At 46.7% G+C, this 19143-nt stretch overlaps 1 protein-coding gene across 6 annotated transcripts in view; it reads right to left on the reverse strand.

Moving 5' to 3' along the window:
• The window catches only part of LOC141133212 (cAMP-dependent protein kinase catalytic subunit alpha), a 96135-nt gene that overhangs the window by 41931 nt on the left and 35061 nt on the right, over positions 1–19143 (reverse strand). Inside the window, exon 1 of one of the 6 annotated variants that reach the window (XM_073622437.1) lies at positions 14261–14863. The exons of 4 other annotated variants lie outside the window; for them this stretch is intronic. In XM_073622437.1, the coding sequence (XP_073478538.1) occupies positions 14261–14408 (148 nt within the window). In that variant the 5' untranslated portion in view covers positions 14409–14863. Of the gene's footprint in view, positions 1–14235; positions 14864–19143 lie in introns of those variants that run through there. One more of the 6 variants, XM_073622442.1, reaches the window with a different exon arrangement.

The following is a 19143-nucleotide window of genomic DNA, read 5'->3' on the forward strand; positions in this document are numbered from 1 at the left end:
CCGTGCAGGTATAGGAGATATTTACAGCACCTACAGGTAATCCTAATTATAGGCTTACCTGTAGGTACAAGTGGTATATCTAGGTTTACAACCACTTTAGGTTTTATGAAAAATAATCCATTGAGGGTCTGTGCTAGCAGATGCATTAATCTTTACAGTATGAATGTTATATTCATTTCCTTTTATAAGGTTTCGATATGCTGTCCATATTTTCCATTCTGTGTAAATGTCACTCATTTAAAATGACACACCAACATGCTAAGGTAACACACAGGGATGTTCAATTCCTATCACCCGACGCTTGGGACATGCAGATCTGGGCACCAGGCAAGACTTTTTTTTTTTTTTACTTACATTTAGCCCTGCTGTGGGCAAGCAGCAGGGTTTAGGGTCGGTTCACACTGGGACGACTTGGGATCCGACTTGTACGCCCTCAAGTCGCCCCAAAAAGAGATTCACATTTAAGTGAATGGGAGCGTCTTAATAGACACTACTGAAGTCGCTCCGACTTCAGAGCGTACTCCCTGTACTACTTTGATCCGACTTTGATCCGACTTCAGCCTATTGACTATCATTAAAGTCAGATCAAAGTCGGATCGCCGTCTCGCATGATCCGACTTCGGCATGCGACTTGTGCTCAGATGATCTTGAGGGGGAACTCCGCGCCAAATTTTAAATAAAAATCCGGCATGGGTTCCCCCTCCAAGGGCATACCAGGCCCTTGGGTCCGGTATGGACCTTGAGGGGAACCCCCTACGCCGAAAAGGCGGCGTGGGGGGTCCCCCAATCCATACCAGACCCTTATCCGAGCACGCAGCCCAGCCGGACAGGAATGGGGGTGGGGGACGAGCCAGCGCCCCCCCCCCATCCTGAACCGTACCAGGCCGCATGCCCTCAACATGGGGGGGGGTCGGTGCCTTGGGGAAGGGGGGCGCGCTGCGGGCCCCCCCCCCCCAAAGCACCTTGTCCCCATGTTGATGAGGACAAGGGCCTCTTCCCGACAACCCTGGCCGTTGGTTGTCGGGGTCTGCGGGCGGAGGGCTTATCAGAATCCGGGAGCCCCCTTTAATAAAGGGGGCCCCCAGATCCCGGCCCCCCACCCTATGTGAATAAGTATGGGGTACATCGTACCCCTACCCATTCACCTAGGGAAAAAGTGTCAATTTAAAAAAAAAACACTACATAGATTTTTAAAGTATTTTATTAGACAGCTCCGGGGGTCTTCTTCCGACTTCGGGGGTCTCTCCGGTTCTTCTCCGCGCTCTCCGGATCTTCTGCCGGGCTCCTCCGCTATTTTCTGCTCTTTTGCCGCTCTTTTGCTATAGCGAAGGAGCCCGGTCTTCAATCTTCTGCCTTCTGCCCTCTTCTCCTGATGTTGACACGACGCTCTCTGGGGCTGGAATGCACTCTGAGCGCTCCGCTCTGACTTATATAGGTGGTGACCACGCCCCCTTATGCCGTCACAGTCCCTGGGCATGCTGGGACTGTGACGTTTTAGGGGGCGTGGTCATCACCCAATGACCACGCCCCCTTATGCAGTCATAGTCCCAGCATGCCCAGGGACTGTGACGGCATAAGGGGGCGGGGTCACCGCCTATATAAGTCAGAGCGGAGCGCACAGAGAGCATTCTAGCCGGAGAGAGCGTCGTGTCAACATCAGAAGAAGAGGAGAGGGCAGAAGGCAGAAGACGGAAGACCGGGCTCCTCCGCTTTAGCAAAAGAGCGGCAGAAGAGAGCGGAGGAGCCCGGAGGAAGATCCGGAGAGCGTGGAGAAGAACCGGAGAGACCCCCGAAGTCGGAAGAAGACCCCCGGAGCTGTCTAATAAAATACTTTAAAAATCTATGTAGTGTTTTTTTTTATATTGACACTTTTTCCCTAGGTGAATGGGTAGGGGTACGATGTACCCCATACTCATTCACATAGGGTGGGGGGCCGGGATCTGGGGGCCCCCTCTTATTAAAGGGGGCTCCCGGATTCTGATAAGCCCTCCGCCCGCAGACCCCGACAACCAACGGCCAGGGTTGTCGGGAAGAGGCCCTTGTCCTCATCAACATGGGGACAAGGTGCTTTGGGGGGGGGGGCCGCAACGAGCCCCCTCCCCCAAGGCACCAACCCCCCATGTTGAGGGCATGCGGCCTGGTACGGTTCAGGAGGGGGGGGGGGCGCTCGCTCGTCCCCACTCCCATTCCTGTCCGGCCGGGCTGCGTGCTCGGATAAGGGTCTGGTATGGATTGGGGGGGACCCCCCACGCCGTTTTTTCGGCGTAGGGGGTTCCCCTCAAGGTCCATACCAGACCCAAGGGCCTGGTATGCTCCTGGAGGGGGAACCCATGCCGGTTTTTTATTTAAAATTTGGCGCAGAGTTCCCCCTAAAGATTCATACCAAACACAGTGGCGGGGATCCAAGTCGGATCCCCGTTCATTGAAAGTCGGACACATGTCGCAGGGCAAAGTCGGATCCTGAAGTCGCGTTGCAAAGTCGCGTTGAAGTCGTGTTGCCCCTGTGTGAATCGAGCCTTAGAGGTGATGGTTGGCAATCTTGTCAAAGCAATTCAAGCAGTCAACTAGCCACTGGATCGCTTTTACAAGCAACGGGAGGGGATGTCCCCTCCCCCCCGTCACCTTCTGCTGGCTGTTCCATCCCACCGCGATACCCAATCGACCAGTTGGCAGATCATAGAGGCAGACAAAGACAGCTCTGTCCGCATCTATGCTATAGGACAGTGTTTCTCAACTCCAGTCCTCAAGGCGCCCCAACAGGTCATGTTTTCAGGATTTCCCTCAGATGAAAGGGCTGTGGTAATTACTAAGGCAGTGAAACTGATCAAATCACCTGTGCAAAATAATGGAAAACCTGAAAACATGACCTGTTGGGGCGCCTTGAGGACTGGAGTTGAGAAACACTGCTATAGGAAATGATGAGCATAGAGTTGTGCTCATAAGTTTACATGGCAGAATTTATGATTTCTTGGCCATTTTTCAGAGAATATGAATGACACCACAAAAACTTTTTTCACTCATGGTTAGTGTTTGGCTGAAGTCATTTATTATCAATCAACTGTGTTTACTCTTTTTAAAATTATAATCACAACAGAAACTACCCAAATGGCCCTGATCAAAAGTTTACATACCCTGGTGATTTTGACCGGATAACATGCACACAAGTTGACACAAAGGGTTTTGAATGGCTATTAAAAGGTAACCATCCTCACCTGTGATGTGTGCGCGTGTGTGTGTGTGTGTGTGTGTGTGTGTGTGTGTGTGTGTGTGTGTGTGTGTGTGTGTAAAAGGTCAATGAGTTTCTGGACTCCTTACAGACCACGGCGGACTTCCAATCACAGCGGGAGCGGTGCTGCAGCGGCACGCCCCGGGCCAAGTAGATTGGGACCCCGATTTAGTCCCTTGGACAAGTAGTTTTTTTTTTATAAATCCACACCCCTGAACACATCTGAATTGTAGCACACAGAAGTGCTTTGCCGTATGTTGCATTACAAAAAAAGGGTCATGGGTGGTTTCCAACACACTGGGGGTTATTTACTAAAGGCAAATCCACTTTGCACTACAAGTGCACTTGGAAGTGCAGTCGCTTTAGATTTGAGGGGGACATGCAAGGAAAATAAACAGCATTTTAGCTTGTATATGATTGATTGATAAAATCAGCAGAGCTTCCACTCATTTCAGATCTTCCCCTCAGATCTAAAGCGACTGCACTTCCAAGTGCACTTGTAGTGCAAAGTGGATTCGCCTTTCGTAAATCAACCCCAACGTGTTGCATTGGCAGCCCATTCACATTGAATGGGCTGACTTGACATACGTTAGCACATTGCAAAGTAGTAAATGGGTGCTTACCGTTTTTGGCACAGAAGGTTTTGTAAGAATTTACTGGGCCCCCATCTCACAAAGGAGAGATCCACTGCTCAAGATGAATCCACTCACCAAAATCACAGCCACCTGCCACTTGAAAGCACTTGGTGATATAAACCAAAAAGACTAAAAACAGGCCATAGATTATGTGATTTTCTTTCCTGCAACCAAGGGGTGCAAGAAAAAAAAAAAAACTGCTAGATTCCCCCATCCACACAGTCAGTGTTGATGGGGGAAGCCCTCCCGTGAAGCGATTGTGTTCACCCAACGGGGAACCGTCCTTGCCGGTGTTCTGCCGAGAAAGGTCCCCTCAGCGCATAATGACCCCCCTGTACTGCTCAAGCACAGCGCTTGCGCAGTACGAACAACAAGGGAGCTGCCGAAAATATCCGAAGCTGAACAGCTGTGAGTCAGCTGTACACGGCGCCTGCGCAATGAGCAGGACATTGTGCCCGACGCTGCTGCACGCTCCCGATGCTCGTGCTACTCTGCAAGGGGCGGATGTATTACTGTGATATCACATAAGCATAACAATATACTGTGGCAAGTATTGTGAGAAGTATTGAAATCGTCCATGAAGATGGCAAAACCCGCCCTTAATGTGTTGAAACATGCCGTAATATAGCTGCCCCTTGCAGAGTAGCAGGAGCATTGGGAGTGTGCAGCATTGTCTGGTAGCATCGGGAGCGTGTGGTAGAATGTGGTGTTCAATGTGGTCTTCATTGCGCAGACTCTCAGCTGTGTATGTTCGGCTATTTTCGGCTCGGTAGTGCTTCGTACTGCGCAAGCGCTGTGCCTGTGGAGTACAGGGGGGGGGGTCATTATCCGCCGGGGGGAACTTTTTCGGCAAGACACCGGGACAACATAGAGATTACTGCTAGTGGTTATAGCTGCTTGCAGTAATCATATGCTAAAAATCTAACACGCTGGTTGTATCCCAGTCATAATAATTTATAATATATATAAAAAATATACACACACACACACTTAAGTACAATTAGCCTGCCCGTAGACTGATCGAACCTTGGCTGGTCCCTGCTGAACTGCCAAATATTTGATGCATCTATGACTGGAATAAGAGTCAGCTAGTCTGCGTTTGGGTGCTTACCTTATGGCTGCTTCTACACTGGGGCGTTTTTCAGGCACTAAAGGGCTAAAAGTTTAGCGCCTGAAAAATGCCTCACCTGTAGCCCCAGTGTGAGCCTGAGTACTTTCACACTGTGGCGGTGTGCTTGCAGGATGTTAGAAAAAGTCCTGCAAGCAGCATCCTTCGGGGGTGCGGGAGTGTTGTATACACCACTCCTCCACCGCCCCTGACATTGGAATCAATGGGCACCGCTGCTGAAGAGCCTGCAAAACACTTCGGCAGCAGCGCTTTTCAGCCTTTATTTGGCCGCTAGCGGGGGTTAAAAGCGTCAGCTAGTGGTCAAAAAGCACCGCTATTACAGCGGTAAATCGCCGTTAAAATTAGTGGCGCTTTACCGCTAACGCCCCCGCCCCAGTGTGAAAGTAGCCTAAAGAATGCAGCGTCATAACAGGAAAATTGTACCATGTACCAGACTGTGTGATGTGGAAGAGAGACAGTCAAGTGACTCAAGTGGTGGCATTAGCCAGTGACATACAGCTACCACATAATAATATACTATTCAGTCTATACAACTAGTAATGATTGGCCAGAATTTTAAATAGACATGCTGAATGACAATTAAAGCTTAAAAAACGACACTAATATACATGAAGTTAATTTTTCAAACACTTCAATATAAATGTGCATGTTTATGCCTATTAAGGAGGGGTGACGGTCACCCTAAAAAACAGAACACCATCGCCCTGGCTATTGTTGAAAGAAAAATAGTAAATGGCCACAAAAATCCAACTCTGTTAACTCTTTCTGTAAGGGTGGGTTCATCTATGCGAATTGGATGCGTGTTTCCCAGCATCAAATTTGCTTAGCAGGAGATTGTGATCAGCTCTCTATGGAGCCGGTTCACATATCTCCGCTGCGGCTCCGGTGCCAATTGCCCAGTAGTCCTGTGGGTCTTCAAGGCTGAATTCAACCCAAAATTCAGGCTAAAATCGGACCTGAAAAAGGTGAATGGAGACGCACCGGACCCCTGCTGTGAGCCACTGCGTGTTCTAGTGTGAACCCAGCGTAAAAATAAATAAATAAAAAGGCACAGCTGAGGGATGTCCAGAGCCGGCCATACGAGCAAAGCAAATTTCTTTCCTGCAACCCAAATTTGCTTAATTCCCCCCATCACAGATAGTGTTGATGGGGAATCCCTCCTGCTGGGCCCATCATCTTACCTCAGCGGGGGGCAGGTAGGAGAAGCCGTCCCCGCTGGGAGAAGACAATGATTATTGTTAGTGGCTATATATAGCAGACGATAGCGATAATCTCAAAATAATCCCATCAACTTGGTACATTCAGCCTGCCGCATGTGATGCGGTTACTGTGCATTTCAAAAAGTAATGCATGCAGGTTTCAGCCCATTCAAAATGAATAAGGATAAAATTGCACTGCACAGAACTGCAAGTTGATCGCACAGGAACCGCACAGTGTTTGTGGGATTCACATGCAGTTCCTAGTGTGATTGGGCTTCCAGGCTGGCCATACACTGTACGAATTTCAACTGGTTTCTGACCCAACCAAAACTCACTCTGTGGGTGGCCCTGTTGGATGTCTCCCTCCCAACATCCATTGAAAAATTGAAGGAGCAACGCAGAACATTTTCAGCTGAACAGTGGCTGCATCTAATCAAATTCAGGAGCCATTTGGATATTTGAATAGCCAATGGGGCCAGTTGTCAAAATACAATAGGTGCAGCGGGAGATTCGCCCATCCTTGCCATTAGCCGAAGAAAAAAAAAAAAAAAATCTAAAAGGAGTATGGCCAGCTTTACATTGCTTACTAGTCTAACTAAAACCAGCAGAATCAGGCGACTTGACTTTAGTGCTATAAGCACCTAAAAGGCAAAGCAACAGACTTGCCTTAATCCCCCCACACTTATCAGAATGAAATTGAAGCCCAACTCTAGGAACCATGAAATGATCCCCTGCACTGGCGTTGTGCTCATCCATCCCATCCATTTAGAGCCAGGAGATAAAGAAATATCACATATTCCAGGTGCTTGTGCACCCAAGAAATGACAGGCCTTCTGTGTAGCCTGCCTGTTGAGAATCAATGAGTGACGGAGAGATGCAGAGGCTGTACGGATCTTCCCGCACATATCAGCGTTTACATCAATACAGAGAGAGACTCACAGCTGTACATGCAGATCATCTACTTCCAAAGCTATGCGTCCATTCCAGTATGGATCTAACCACTGGCGTTTGCAGGAAGATCTGTACAGCTGTTGACAGGTCAGGCACTGTTGGACGAGAAGGCCTGGCTCGCAGTCTCCTCTCCAATTCATCCCAAAGGTGTTCTATCGGGTTGAGGTCAGGACTCTGTGCAGGCCAGTCAAGTTCCTCCACCCCAAACTCACTCATCCATGTCTTTATGAACCTTGCTTTGTGCACTGGTCCAAATCATTTGGTGGACAGGGGATTATGGGGTGGGGTTGCTTTTCAGGGGTTGGGCTTGGCCCCTTAGTTCCATTTAATGCCTCATACACACGCTCCGAATATCGTACGACCGTTCTCGCTTAAATAGTCGCAAGTAGAAATTGAATAGCTAATAAAGTCACGAAAATTCTCGTACGACAGACAAAAAAAAAAAAAATCGGAAGTGATGTCATGTGTTGTAATGTATTTGTATTGTATTTTCGGACGACAACTATACCAACTAAACGAAAATCATACGAGGAAAATTTTCGTGTATGTCCGATCTAATAATATTGGATGAACGATGGTGATCGGCTGTCGAAAGTAGTGTACACACAATCCGAATATCGTACGATCCTTCCTCGGACGACCGTTTTCGTACGATATTCGGATGGTGTGTAAGGGAACTCTTAAGGCGTCAGCATACCAAGACCATACCAACTTTGTGGGAACGGCTCCTTCCTGTTCCAACATGACTGCACACCAGAGCACAAAGCAAGGTCCATAAAAACATGGATGAGCGATTTTGGAGTGGAGGAACTTGACTGGCCTGCAGAGAGATCTGACCTCAACCCGATAGAACACCTTTGGGATGAAATAGAGCGGAGACTGCGAGCCAGGCCTTCTTGTCCACATCAGTGCCGGACCTCACAAATGCGCTTCTGGAAGAATGGTCAAACATTCCCACAGACACACTCCTAAACCTTGTGGACAGCCTTCCCAGAAGAGTATTATAGCTGTAAAGGGTGGGCCAACTCCATACTGAACCCTACCGACTAAGGCTGGGATGCCATTAAAGTTCTTGTGCATGTAAAGGCAGACATCCCAATACTTTTGGCAATATAGTGTATAGGCCCATTTGAATGAGGCCTTATAGTGTGGATATAGTTGCGTTATTGCAGGTGGTTTATAACCAGGAAAACCTCGACACCTCTGCAGTGTAAGGACACAGAAGAGCAAAATGGAACCACAATCTCCTACAAAGTAAAAAAGTTTTCTCCTTAGCAGTATAGAGAGCAGGGCTCCTTATCCACCTAGGACCTGCTGTGTTCCAGGTCTGTGCACAACCAGAGATAAGAAAGATAACACGGAGGACGGAGCTGCTTCCACAAGGTCCTGCAAGGTGACACCAGCTGAACGCTCCGATTTCCACCCTGCATGTAGAATGGAGTGGCTCCAGCTCTGATAGAATGACATGAGCTCACACTAGACATCAGTGCTGTCAGACGGGAACATCATTAGGCAATTGTAATACTTTACCGGAGGCCACTCCTGTCGGCAGCACAGAGGCAAACCGGTTATGTCAGCTGTGCGGAGGGCGTAAAAGATTTTATAGACGGATTACTAGGTAACTCGTAAAAATTCCATGTAAATGTGGATCCATGATCACTTCTAATGACAGGCCCATGGCACTGCCATTATGGGGTGATCATATTTTAGGCCTTATATTAGTCACATAGGCAAAACATATGGCTTTGCTACTGCAGGACCAACATAAAGTTGTAAAGAGGACATTCTTTTGTAAGAGGAGACGCTCAATTTATACCTCTGGGGGGTGGGCAAGCTCCGACTCTGCCGTCTATAACCCCTTGCTGCACGGCGGATCCTTAAGCCAATGAGACGGAGGTCCTGATCATGCGACCACTGTAATTGGCCATTACATGATTGGGAGTCCATTTCACAAGCTCCTTATCATAAATGGTTACTGGGAGCTCGGATCAGAGATGGGCATTAAAGTGGAACCAAATCCATTTATTTAACAGTTTGAAAATACAGTTACATTCCTGGCACTAATATAACAAATTGTGCTCTCAACCAAACTGTCAAACCATCAAATAGCTGGTGTCATAACTGATCACATGTGCAGCATCATGGTAGTGGAACATCAGAGGCCAAGATGGCAACTTCCCTGGCTTAAAAGGATAGAAAGGTTTAGTTCCGCTTTAAAAAAAGAGGAAGTAAACACTGATGGGTTTTACTTCCTCTTTTGCTCCCCGCAAGGCCTGCAAATTAAAAGCATAAAGCGCTAGTAGCATCGCCTACTAGCCCATTATATGATACTTACCTGCAAACGAAGCCCGCGCTGTCCTCTGTACAGGCCGCGTCCATCTTCGCCCTTCTTCCTTCCGGGGCCGCGGACTCCGGCTCTGTGACTGGCCGGTGGTCCGTTTCTTCACAGCACATGCGTTCACGGCGCACTACAAGTGAATTCTGTTCTACACGGCACATGTTTAGGAGATATTTCCACAAGCTATAGGCAAGCCTTATTCTAGGCTTACTGTACCTATAGGTAAAGGTCACACAAGGGTTTACAACCACTTTTAGGCCCACACACTGCACGTTTACATATGTGAGTTACGCTGGCAAGAACTGGTTAAAACATACATGTGATTTTCCTTGCCATACAATTCTGTGTGACTCAAGTCACATCTGAAATCGCACTAGTGTGAATGGAGCCTTAAAGTGGAACTTTACCCATAACTTGATGATAATGTTCTTTAGCAAGGTACATCCATTCCACATTAATAATTATGCTGCCAAAACTAGTGTGTGCTGTAAATTGCCTCCAGCATTGCTCCTGTTTCTTCTTGCTGGAGGCCACAATTTTACAATTTTACAACACTCCCAAACCACCCCAAAGATGCTTCTTGCAGAACTTTTCAGAACGTCCCGCAAGCACACCGCCCCAGTGTGAAAAGTTACACTCAATTGAATAGGGAGGTGTTTTTTTCAGGCGTTAGAGGCCATTTCTAGCGCTACTGAACTGCCTCCGTGTGAAAGCAGCCTAAGGGCCATATTTCAAATCGTCCATTACATTCTACAGAGGAAGTGTATTGTCACAATGTGGTTCTGTATGGGAGCTTCTCACTTGGAGATGGATTTCATGCTCTATTGATCCCTGTAATTCGGGATCAACACTGTTTGGTAAGAGGCCCTCTTCTCTTTTTTGAAGGAGCACTTCAGCACTTTTTAAAAGGATTCTTCTCCGCACCGAGCACCTTTATATCCATTATTTATACAAGGACTTTTTATTAAGAGACTCTTTATGACCTTTTTTGATTATTGACATCAATTGAATTTATTTGTACATTTTTTATTTACTGCTTGATTTGCACCATTTTTTTTTTTTTTTGCACAATCTTTTGCTTTTGTGGTTTACGTTACATACTGCTTAACTTACACGTTTGTTTGCACATTTTGTACTCTGAGTTCATAGATTAAGGCAGTTTTGGATTGATTTGATTATTACATTTAAAAAAGGGGCAGCAAAACTTTGTTTTAGATAAACTAGCCAATAACCAAGCCCAATAGCTGTTACATGGGATCAACTGTGGGTATAGGATGGTGTATGTGGCATTGTATAGTTTTGTTTTCCCCTTTTATAGGTTGAACTAAATTGACTTGTGTCTTTTTCAACTCGACTAACTGTAATTATATGTAACTAATGCAACTCCAAACCAGCGCAAGTTAATCCGACTTACACTCTGGCACGCAAATCGCAAGAAAGTTGCATCGAAGTAGTTCAGGAACTTTTTCTAAGTTGCATAGATTTGAACGGGTTCCACTAAAATCAATGGGCTGCGACTATCTGTCCAAAAATACTGGATGAACTTAGTGTGCAGAGGGTTCATCCAGTATTTGTAGTGTTAATATGTGGTCACACCCCTTAAGCACCTGGTATATTATAGGCATGTACAACTATTGGGCTCTGAGCATAGGTATATCTTGTTTCTTTTTTTAGGTGTCCAAATTCGCATGATAAGCTGCACAAGTATAAAAACAGAGCTACAGCCAAAATTCCAGTGCATTTTCTCGCCTGGGTGCCTACAGGTGCTGTGTACAGCTGCCTATGGACGGCAATGACAGGATAGGCAAAACATACTGTGCCTTAAATAAGTATTCATACCCCTTGACATTTTCCACATTTTGTAATGTTACAACCAAAAACGTAAATGTATTTTATTGGGATTTTATGCGATAGACCAACACAAAGTGGCACATAATTGTGAAACAAAAAGAAAACGATAAATGGTTTTCAACGTTTTTTTACAAGGAAATATCTGAAAAGTGTGGCGTGCATTTGTATTCAGCCCCCTATATTCTGATACCCCCAACTAAAATCTAGTGGAACCAATTGCCTAAAGAAGTCACGTAATTAGTAAAAAGAGTAGTGGAACCGAGTCCACCTGCGAGTAATTTAATATCAGTATAAATAACAGCTGTTCTGTAAAGCGCTCAGAGGTTTGTTAGAGAACCTTAGTGAACAAACAGCATCATGAAGAACAAGGAACACACCAGACAGGTCAGGGATAAAGTTGTGGAGCAGTTTAAAGCAGGGTTAGGTTATAAAAAAAAATATCCCAAGCTTTGAACATCTCAGTAAGCACTGTTCAATCCATCATCTGAAAACGGAAAGAGTATGGCACAACTGCAAACCTACCAAGACATGGCCGTCCACCTAAACTGACGGGCAAGGAGAACATCAATTAGAGAAGCAGCCAAGCTGCCCATGGTAACTATGGAGGAGCTGTAGGGGTTCACAGCTTAGATGGGAGAATCTGTCCACACGACAACTATTCGGGCTCTTTCACACGGGGCGGATCAGTGATGATCCGCCACGTGAACACACGCTTGCTCAGCGGGGATCGCTCCGCCGATCCCCGCTGAGCAGGAAGATGACAGGTCCATCGCTGCACAGTGTGCAGCGACGGACCTGTCAGAGCGCCGCTCTCCCCTATGGGGGATCGGGTGATGACGGACCGTAGTGTCCGTCCTCACCCGATCCGAAAACGGATGGAAAAGTAGGGTTTTCCTCCGTTACACTTTTCGGATCGGAGCGGGTCAGATGTCAGCGGACATGTCACCGCTGACATCCGACGCTCCATAGGGATACATGTATGTCCGTTTTTCATCCGAAAACGGAAGGATGAAAAACGGACATACGGATCCCTCGTGTGAAAGAGCCCTTAGTCGTGCACTCCACAAATCTGGCCTTTATGGAATGGTGGCAAGAAGAAAGCCATAAGAAGTCCCGTTTGCAGTTTGCAAGAAGCCATGTGGGGGACACAGCAAACATGTGGAAGAAGGTGCTCTGGTCAGATGAGACCAAAATGTAACTTTTTTGCCTAAAAGCAAAACGCTATGTGTGGGGGAAAACTAACATTGCACATCACCCTGAACACACCATGCCCACCGTGAAACATGGTGGTGGCAGAATCGTGTTGTGGGGATGCTTTTCTTCAGAAGGAACAGGGAAGCGATTTTGAGTTGATGGGAAGATGGATGGAGCCAAATACAGGGAAATCTTAGACGAAAACCTGTTAGAGTCTGCAAAATACTTGAGACTGGGGGGTGGAGGTTTACCTTCCAGCAGGACAATGACCCTAAACATACAGCCAAAGCTACAATGGAATGGTTTAGATCAAAGCATATTCATGTGTTAGAATGGCCCAGGCAAAGTGCAGACCTAAATCCAATTGAGAATCTGTGGTAAAATTGCTGTTCACAGACGCTCTCCATCCAATCTGACAAAGATTGAGCTATTTTGCAAAGAAGAATGGGCAAAAATGTCACTCTCTAGATGTGCAAAGCTGGTAGAGAAATCCCCAAAAAGACTTGCAGCTGTAATTGCAACAAAAGGTGGTTCTATAAAGCATTGACTCAGGGGGGCTGGGTACAAATGCACGCCACACTTTTCACGTATTTGTAAAAACTTTTGAAATCATCTTTCATTTCTTTTTACTTCACAATTATGTGCCACTTTGTGTTTCACATAAAATCCGAATACAATACATTTACGTTTTTGGTTGTAACATGACAAAACGTGGAAAAATTCAAGGGGTATGAATACTTTTTCAAGGCACTGTATACATCAAGGTGTACAACTTTGAACTCAGTCTAAATCCAGCGTTGTATGCCCGTACGCATGTGTGCGTTTCTATACACTGTGCGTATACACGCATGTAGCCACGTATGTAGCCACGTATGGCCACTGACTTCTATAAGCGGCTGTACACAGCACCTGTGGGCACCCTGGTGGGGAAATATGCCAGATCTTGCAGGTGCCCTAAAATACACATAGGAAAGTCCCAGTTAATGATGAGGTCACAGAACATAAAACCAAATTCTGGATGGACAAGCTAGATGAGGGCTCCGCGATCCATTCTATCCAATCAGATCCCTACATGAATGACCGACTGGCAGCAATTGACCACCAATCACCTGGACTTTCCATATTTTCTGAGGGCAGCAGAAACAGAGCAATCTGACTCAAAGCTCAAGCCAGTGTGATCCCAGCAGTCAAGGCTCAGGCTGGCACAGTGACACATGTCATGCAGAGCCATGGAGCTCAGTGATAAAACTCCAGAAAAAGAAAAAAAAACCCACAGGAAACTGCAATGACAGATTAAACTGAACAGCACCACCAAGCATGACCTACAATGGATTGCAGAGCATTGCACAAGCCCAAAGTTATTTAGGGATTATTTTAACTAAACATTAAGAGGGTGAGATAACAGAAGCATGCAGAGTATCGTGGAGCAGTGTGCATGCCAGGACAATGTTCAAAAGTAGAAGCGCCACAAGTATAAACGCAAATACCTTGCAGACTCTCAAAAGCGACCAGCGCACAAGGACATGCTTCATATACAGATACCAGAACATTTTAGAACTTTCCGTAGAACACACACACAAAAAAAAATTCCTTACAGAACATTGCACAATGCTGACAACTCCACACTGCAGAGCGTTTCACCTTACCCTGACCAAAACAAGAAAAGAACTGCAGTAATGAAGGGCACTGCGCAGTGAGTCGTAGGTCCCTACCCCGCATAGCATGGTGCACACTCACTCTCCCGATCCCAGCTTAGCACGTTGCTGGGCAGGCTGGGTGCCGGAGGGCTGGTAGGAGGCCCCGACTCCCTCCCCGGCGCTGGACTGCGGGCGCCACGGCTGAACACCCGCGAAGCCAAGTTCTCCAACTTCTGTAGGGCCGACATCCTGGGGCCAAAGTTGAAGATGGGGCTACTGATGAGGCCGTCACATTCAGCTTGGGGGGGGGGGCAGAGGAGATAGATGCCAGTAAATGGAGAAAGAGGGAGATTCAAAAGAAAACTGGGGAACTAGACAAGGCAAGAAGACAGTAAGAAGGGTCTACAACGGAGAGAGGGGAGGACAGACATGACCAGATCTGCTCTGGGGTAGAGAAGTTCTACAGAAGAGGGAGACGTGACCAAGGTAGCACACGGAGAGAAAGATCATGTTAAATATTAGGAAGAGGTGAAGAGGAAGGGAGGATAATCAGCCCTTCAATGAAGAGGCTGCAGGGCAGACTGAGCAATCTAGAAGTAAAAGAGCAAGCGTGCGAGACAGGAGGAGGCAAGACAAGACAAGGACAGACAGATGTACTACCAGGAGAATGAAGGAAGGAGAAAGGACTAGGCACAGAAGCTCAGCCTGCCTGCCCTCTTATCAGCTGGTTACAGGTCTCTTGTTGACAGGGGGGTGGAGGGAGAGCCAGATAAATACAAAGGGGAGGAGAAAGACCTGGAAGTGAGAGAGGAGGGAGAGAAGTAGAAACAAGAGTGATAATTAAACCGAGGGAAGATGACGGGCTGGATGGAGAGCCACACAGGTATACACTGCAGGTGAGAACGGGACAGAAATGGAGACCAACGATGAGGACGGAACGGGAACCAGCAGAACCGCACTCAAGGGTCACCAATAACAGAAGGGGTTAAAGTGAAAATATAAAAATATAATAGAATATATATCTATATCTAAATATAAAATATAATATAATATAATATAATATACACACACACATATATACATACACACACTCTTTAAGCCCCCATTCACACTTGTATTATATGTTAGGAAATTGAGGCTTTTTTTTCTGTGCACGTTTCCGTGTTTTTAGGAAACACGTATTTCCATGTTTTAGGAGTGAAGTGCCATACAGACGCTTCTTTGGCTGGAGCTGCGCATTTTGGTCTCATAGACTTATGCTTCCATTTAAGCCAATGGGGCCAGTAGATACAGTGGCTACATTCGTTTTTCATTTTTTGGGATTTTTGACTTGCCAGTAAAATCCTTTTTCTTGCAGGACAGGACAAAGGATCTTAAGAGAAGTATGGGGCTTTTTTTTTTAATTAAATAATCATACTTAAGGGGTTGTCAACCCTCATATATTTTCACCTTAAAGCGGAGTTCCGCCGAAAAAAAAAAAAAAAAAAAAAAAAAAGTAAAAGTCAGCAGCTACAAATACTGCAGCTGCTGACTTTTAATATATGGACACTTACCTGTCCAGGGCGCCCGCGATGTCGGCACCCGAAGCCGATCTGTCCCTTGGCTCCCGGGTGCAGGCGCCAGCATCTTCGGTAAGGGAATCAGGAAGTGTTGCGGCTTCACAGCCTGGTTCCCTATTGCGCATGCACGAGTCGTACTGCGCGATCTCACTGGTCCCTGCTGTCTTCTGGGACCTGTGTCTCCCAGAAGACAGCCGGGGGGGGGGGGGGGGGGGGGGGGGGGGGGCGCCATAGATAGCCCCAGATACTGCGGTGATCTATGCCCAGAAGTAGGAGCAAATACCTGGATTATAGGATTATACAGGTATCTGCTCCCCCCTGAAAGGTGCCAAAGGTGACACCGGAGAGGGGGGGGGATCCAAAAAGCAGAAGCTCTATTTTTGGGTGGAACTCCGCTTTAATGCATTAAGGTGAAAAACCTTCTGTAGTGCTGCAGCCCCCTCAGTGCCCCCGTTTTACTTACCTAAATGCTGTCTCTCTCTGGCTGGGAACGAGCACATCAGCTCTAGCTGGTGTTGTGATCTGATTGGATAGATTGATAGCAGCACAGCCATTGGCTCCCGCTGCTGTCAATCAAATCCAATGATGTGGGCACCAGGGGGCGGGGCCGAGTCATGCTTTCTGTGTGAATACACGCAAAAGCAGGACTCGGGAGCTTGCCCGCACGGGTGTCCACCAAGGAGAACACTTCTCCAAACATTGACACCCGATGCGGGCAGGAGCTACCAGCGCCACTGAGGGACCCCAGAAGAGGAGGATCGGGGCCACTCTGTGCAAAAAGAACTGCACAGTGGAGGCAAGTATGACCTGTTTGTTATTAAAAGAAAAACAAAAAAAACGAGGGTTTACAACCCCTTTAGCTAGGTGGATGCAGCATCTGTCCCCTGGCGCCTCTAAGACTGAGAACCGAGCAATCAAACACCGAAGATCGCTCGGTTATCACAGCTCCAAACACAAAGCTGGAATTTGTCAGTCACCGGCTCTCTGCTCTGCCTCCCTGCCACAACCCCCCCTCCCCCACACTCACTGGAACGCTGGGCTGTGGAGGGAACGGGAGCAGCTGGCTCAGGCTCTCGGCAGCTCGCTGGGAGGCTGAGCCGGGTGCCAGTCCTGACATGTGGGCGGATCCTGCCCAAGCCTGGACTGGCTCTAATGTCAGCAGACACCTGACTTCAACCCAGCGTCTGCTGAAAATGGGTAACAGGAGTGCAACACGATCTGCACTCCGGTGATCCACAGGAAAATTACAGCCAAGCGAGCTTTGGCTGTACTCCGCTTTTAAGCAGCCCATAGATGATACATTTTTTTTGTTCGACCAGCGAGAGAAAAAAAAAAAAAAAAACCCAAACAGTTTCCTCCATCCACACACTGGCAACTGCTGCCGTTGAGCAATTGTGTTCCGATGGTGGTAAGATCCTTTTTTTCTGCGGTCCTCTACGGGCGCTCTAAGCTACTTCTCTTTCATGCACCGCCAGAAGAAGCTGCTTCCTATGGGGTGAACCTGCGAGCACGTTGCGACGTGGCTCTGGTCCACAGGCGATGTGTCTATAGATGCACACAGCCCGGCTTGATCCCACCCTCATTCCCTCCTCACAGAATTTGATTAATAGCAGCAGGAGCCAATGGCTGAAATGTTTCCTCCAAAACCAATTCTTTAGGCAGCGCATCAGAAACTAAACTTACAAGAGACTAAAGAGGCTCTTTTGTGACCCCTGTGATCTATGGCTTCCAAGAGAACCTAGATTCTTCCTAAAATATCAGATGCCGTGGCAGAAAATTCCTCTATAGATAGGAGGAAGGGTTTACAGCTGGTGGGCCAGAAGAATTTCCAAAGGAAGGTCGGGCTGCAGGCAATAAGGGGGCACCAGGGTCCTCTGGAGAAAAGCTATTAATCCCCTGATCTGTTAGAGAAGCAGGGCCATCTGACCCCTTGGTGCCTATGATCTGCCAGGACTTTTCACTGCTGCTGAGAGGCAAGGGTGAAGACTTTTTGTCAGGCATTGGAGGCTGCTGAACCCAGGAAGCTCCTTAGGATTGCTGTGCTTTTTTTTTATTGGAGCCAACAGTCCAGCTGCCAAAAGGAAGCAAAATGGTGTGTAGTGGAGCCAAAGAAATCGAAGCCACGCAGGCGCAGTAGTGGTCCATGTGACAGACTTGCGCTAAAAGGGACCGAAAAAAAATGGCATGAAATTTTAAAGACTGGTGCATGGCTGCAAAACAACCTCTAGAAGTACTGCAGGCCACGCTCTGCTATAGCCACTATACATCAGAGAGCCAGCACACTGGGGAGAAATTCCTAAACAATTTATCATGGTTGAGGTCTCCCACTCTGGGCAGGATAACAGGAACCATCTCCATCCTGTATTCGCCCTCCACAATTAGCACATCTCTGAAGGGGACGTCAGATGCAATGGAGATGAACAAAAGGCAGGCATGTTTTGCAGTCCAGGTTGTGTGACAACCATGGTTCCCTCCATAGATATAAGTGGATGACATCAACCATGCAGTGAAAAAATGGGTGTAGGTAGGAAGGGACGGGAAGTGTTTTTTTGCAGGATCAGATGAAAATAAAAAGGGAAAAAGGGCTGAAAAAGAAAACAAATGCAGCTACAGCATCTAGAAACAGGTAAGCTATAATATGTTACAAATTTAAATAAAAAATGTGGCACTAATATCAAAAGGACACACACACACACTTTTTTTATATACACATACACATACATACATACTTATTATAAAAATAAATGTTGGAAAATCAAAGTGTGCGTCCTAGTGCCAACAACAAAACAATAGTCCCAACATATGAAAACAGTCCCAAATGGTAACTGAATCCGTGAAGAATTTTAATATATGAATATAGTTTATTTTTGTTCAATTTTCATTTACCTATAATTTTCAAAACTTTGATGTATGGTAATATCAGAATTGTATTTGTATTTTTTGTAATGCAAAGTAAGCAGTAATTGAAGTACTCTTATGTTTGATTCATCTAATAGATTAGAAGCTGGATTCTACATTGCATCCAAATGAGGCATGGATTGCGATTGTTTTTTGTGAAATAGAGGCTTGGGTATTCACGGTACTAAAGTAAGGCTTGGGTTGCAGCTTGTTCCGCCCCACATTTGGTTTCCCTCATTACATTTACTATATATGTAGCATGGTGACGAAACGCAAAGGGCAGAGCTATTACTTGTGACGTCACCATGCATCTTGCAACCAGGAAGTGACCAGTGTGATTTCCAGGATTGGAGTTCTGTATTGACAAGCACGCTCTGTTTTTAACATTGTAAGTGGTTAGTACTTTTTAAATAGATTCTCCCTTGTGGTTTTACGCTACGTGTTTTTTCTGACTCTCTCTCTCTTTGTGTCATGGTAGAATACCCTTTACATGCAGATGAGGCGCCCGTGAGACCATAAAAATGGA

The sequence above is a fragment of the Aquarana catesbeiana genome, linkage group LG03, assembly GCF_042186555.1.
Source record: "Aquarana catesbeiana isolate 2022-GZ linkage group LG03, ASM4218655v1, whole genome shotgun sequence".
Lineage (NCBI taxonomy): Eukaryota > Metazoa > Chordata > Amphibia > Anura > Ranidae > Aquarana > Aquarana catesbeiana.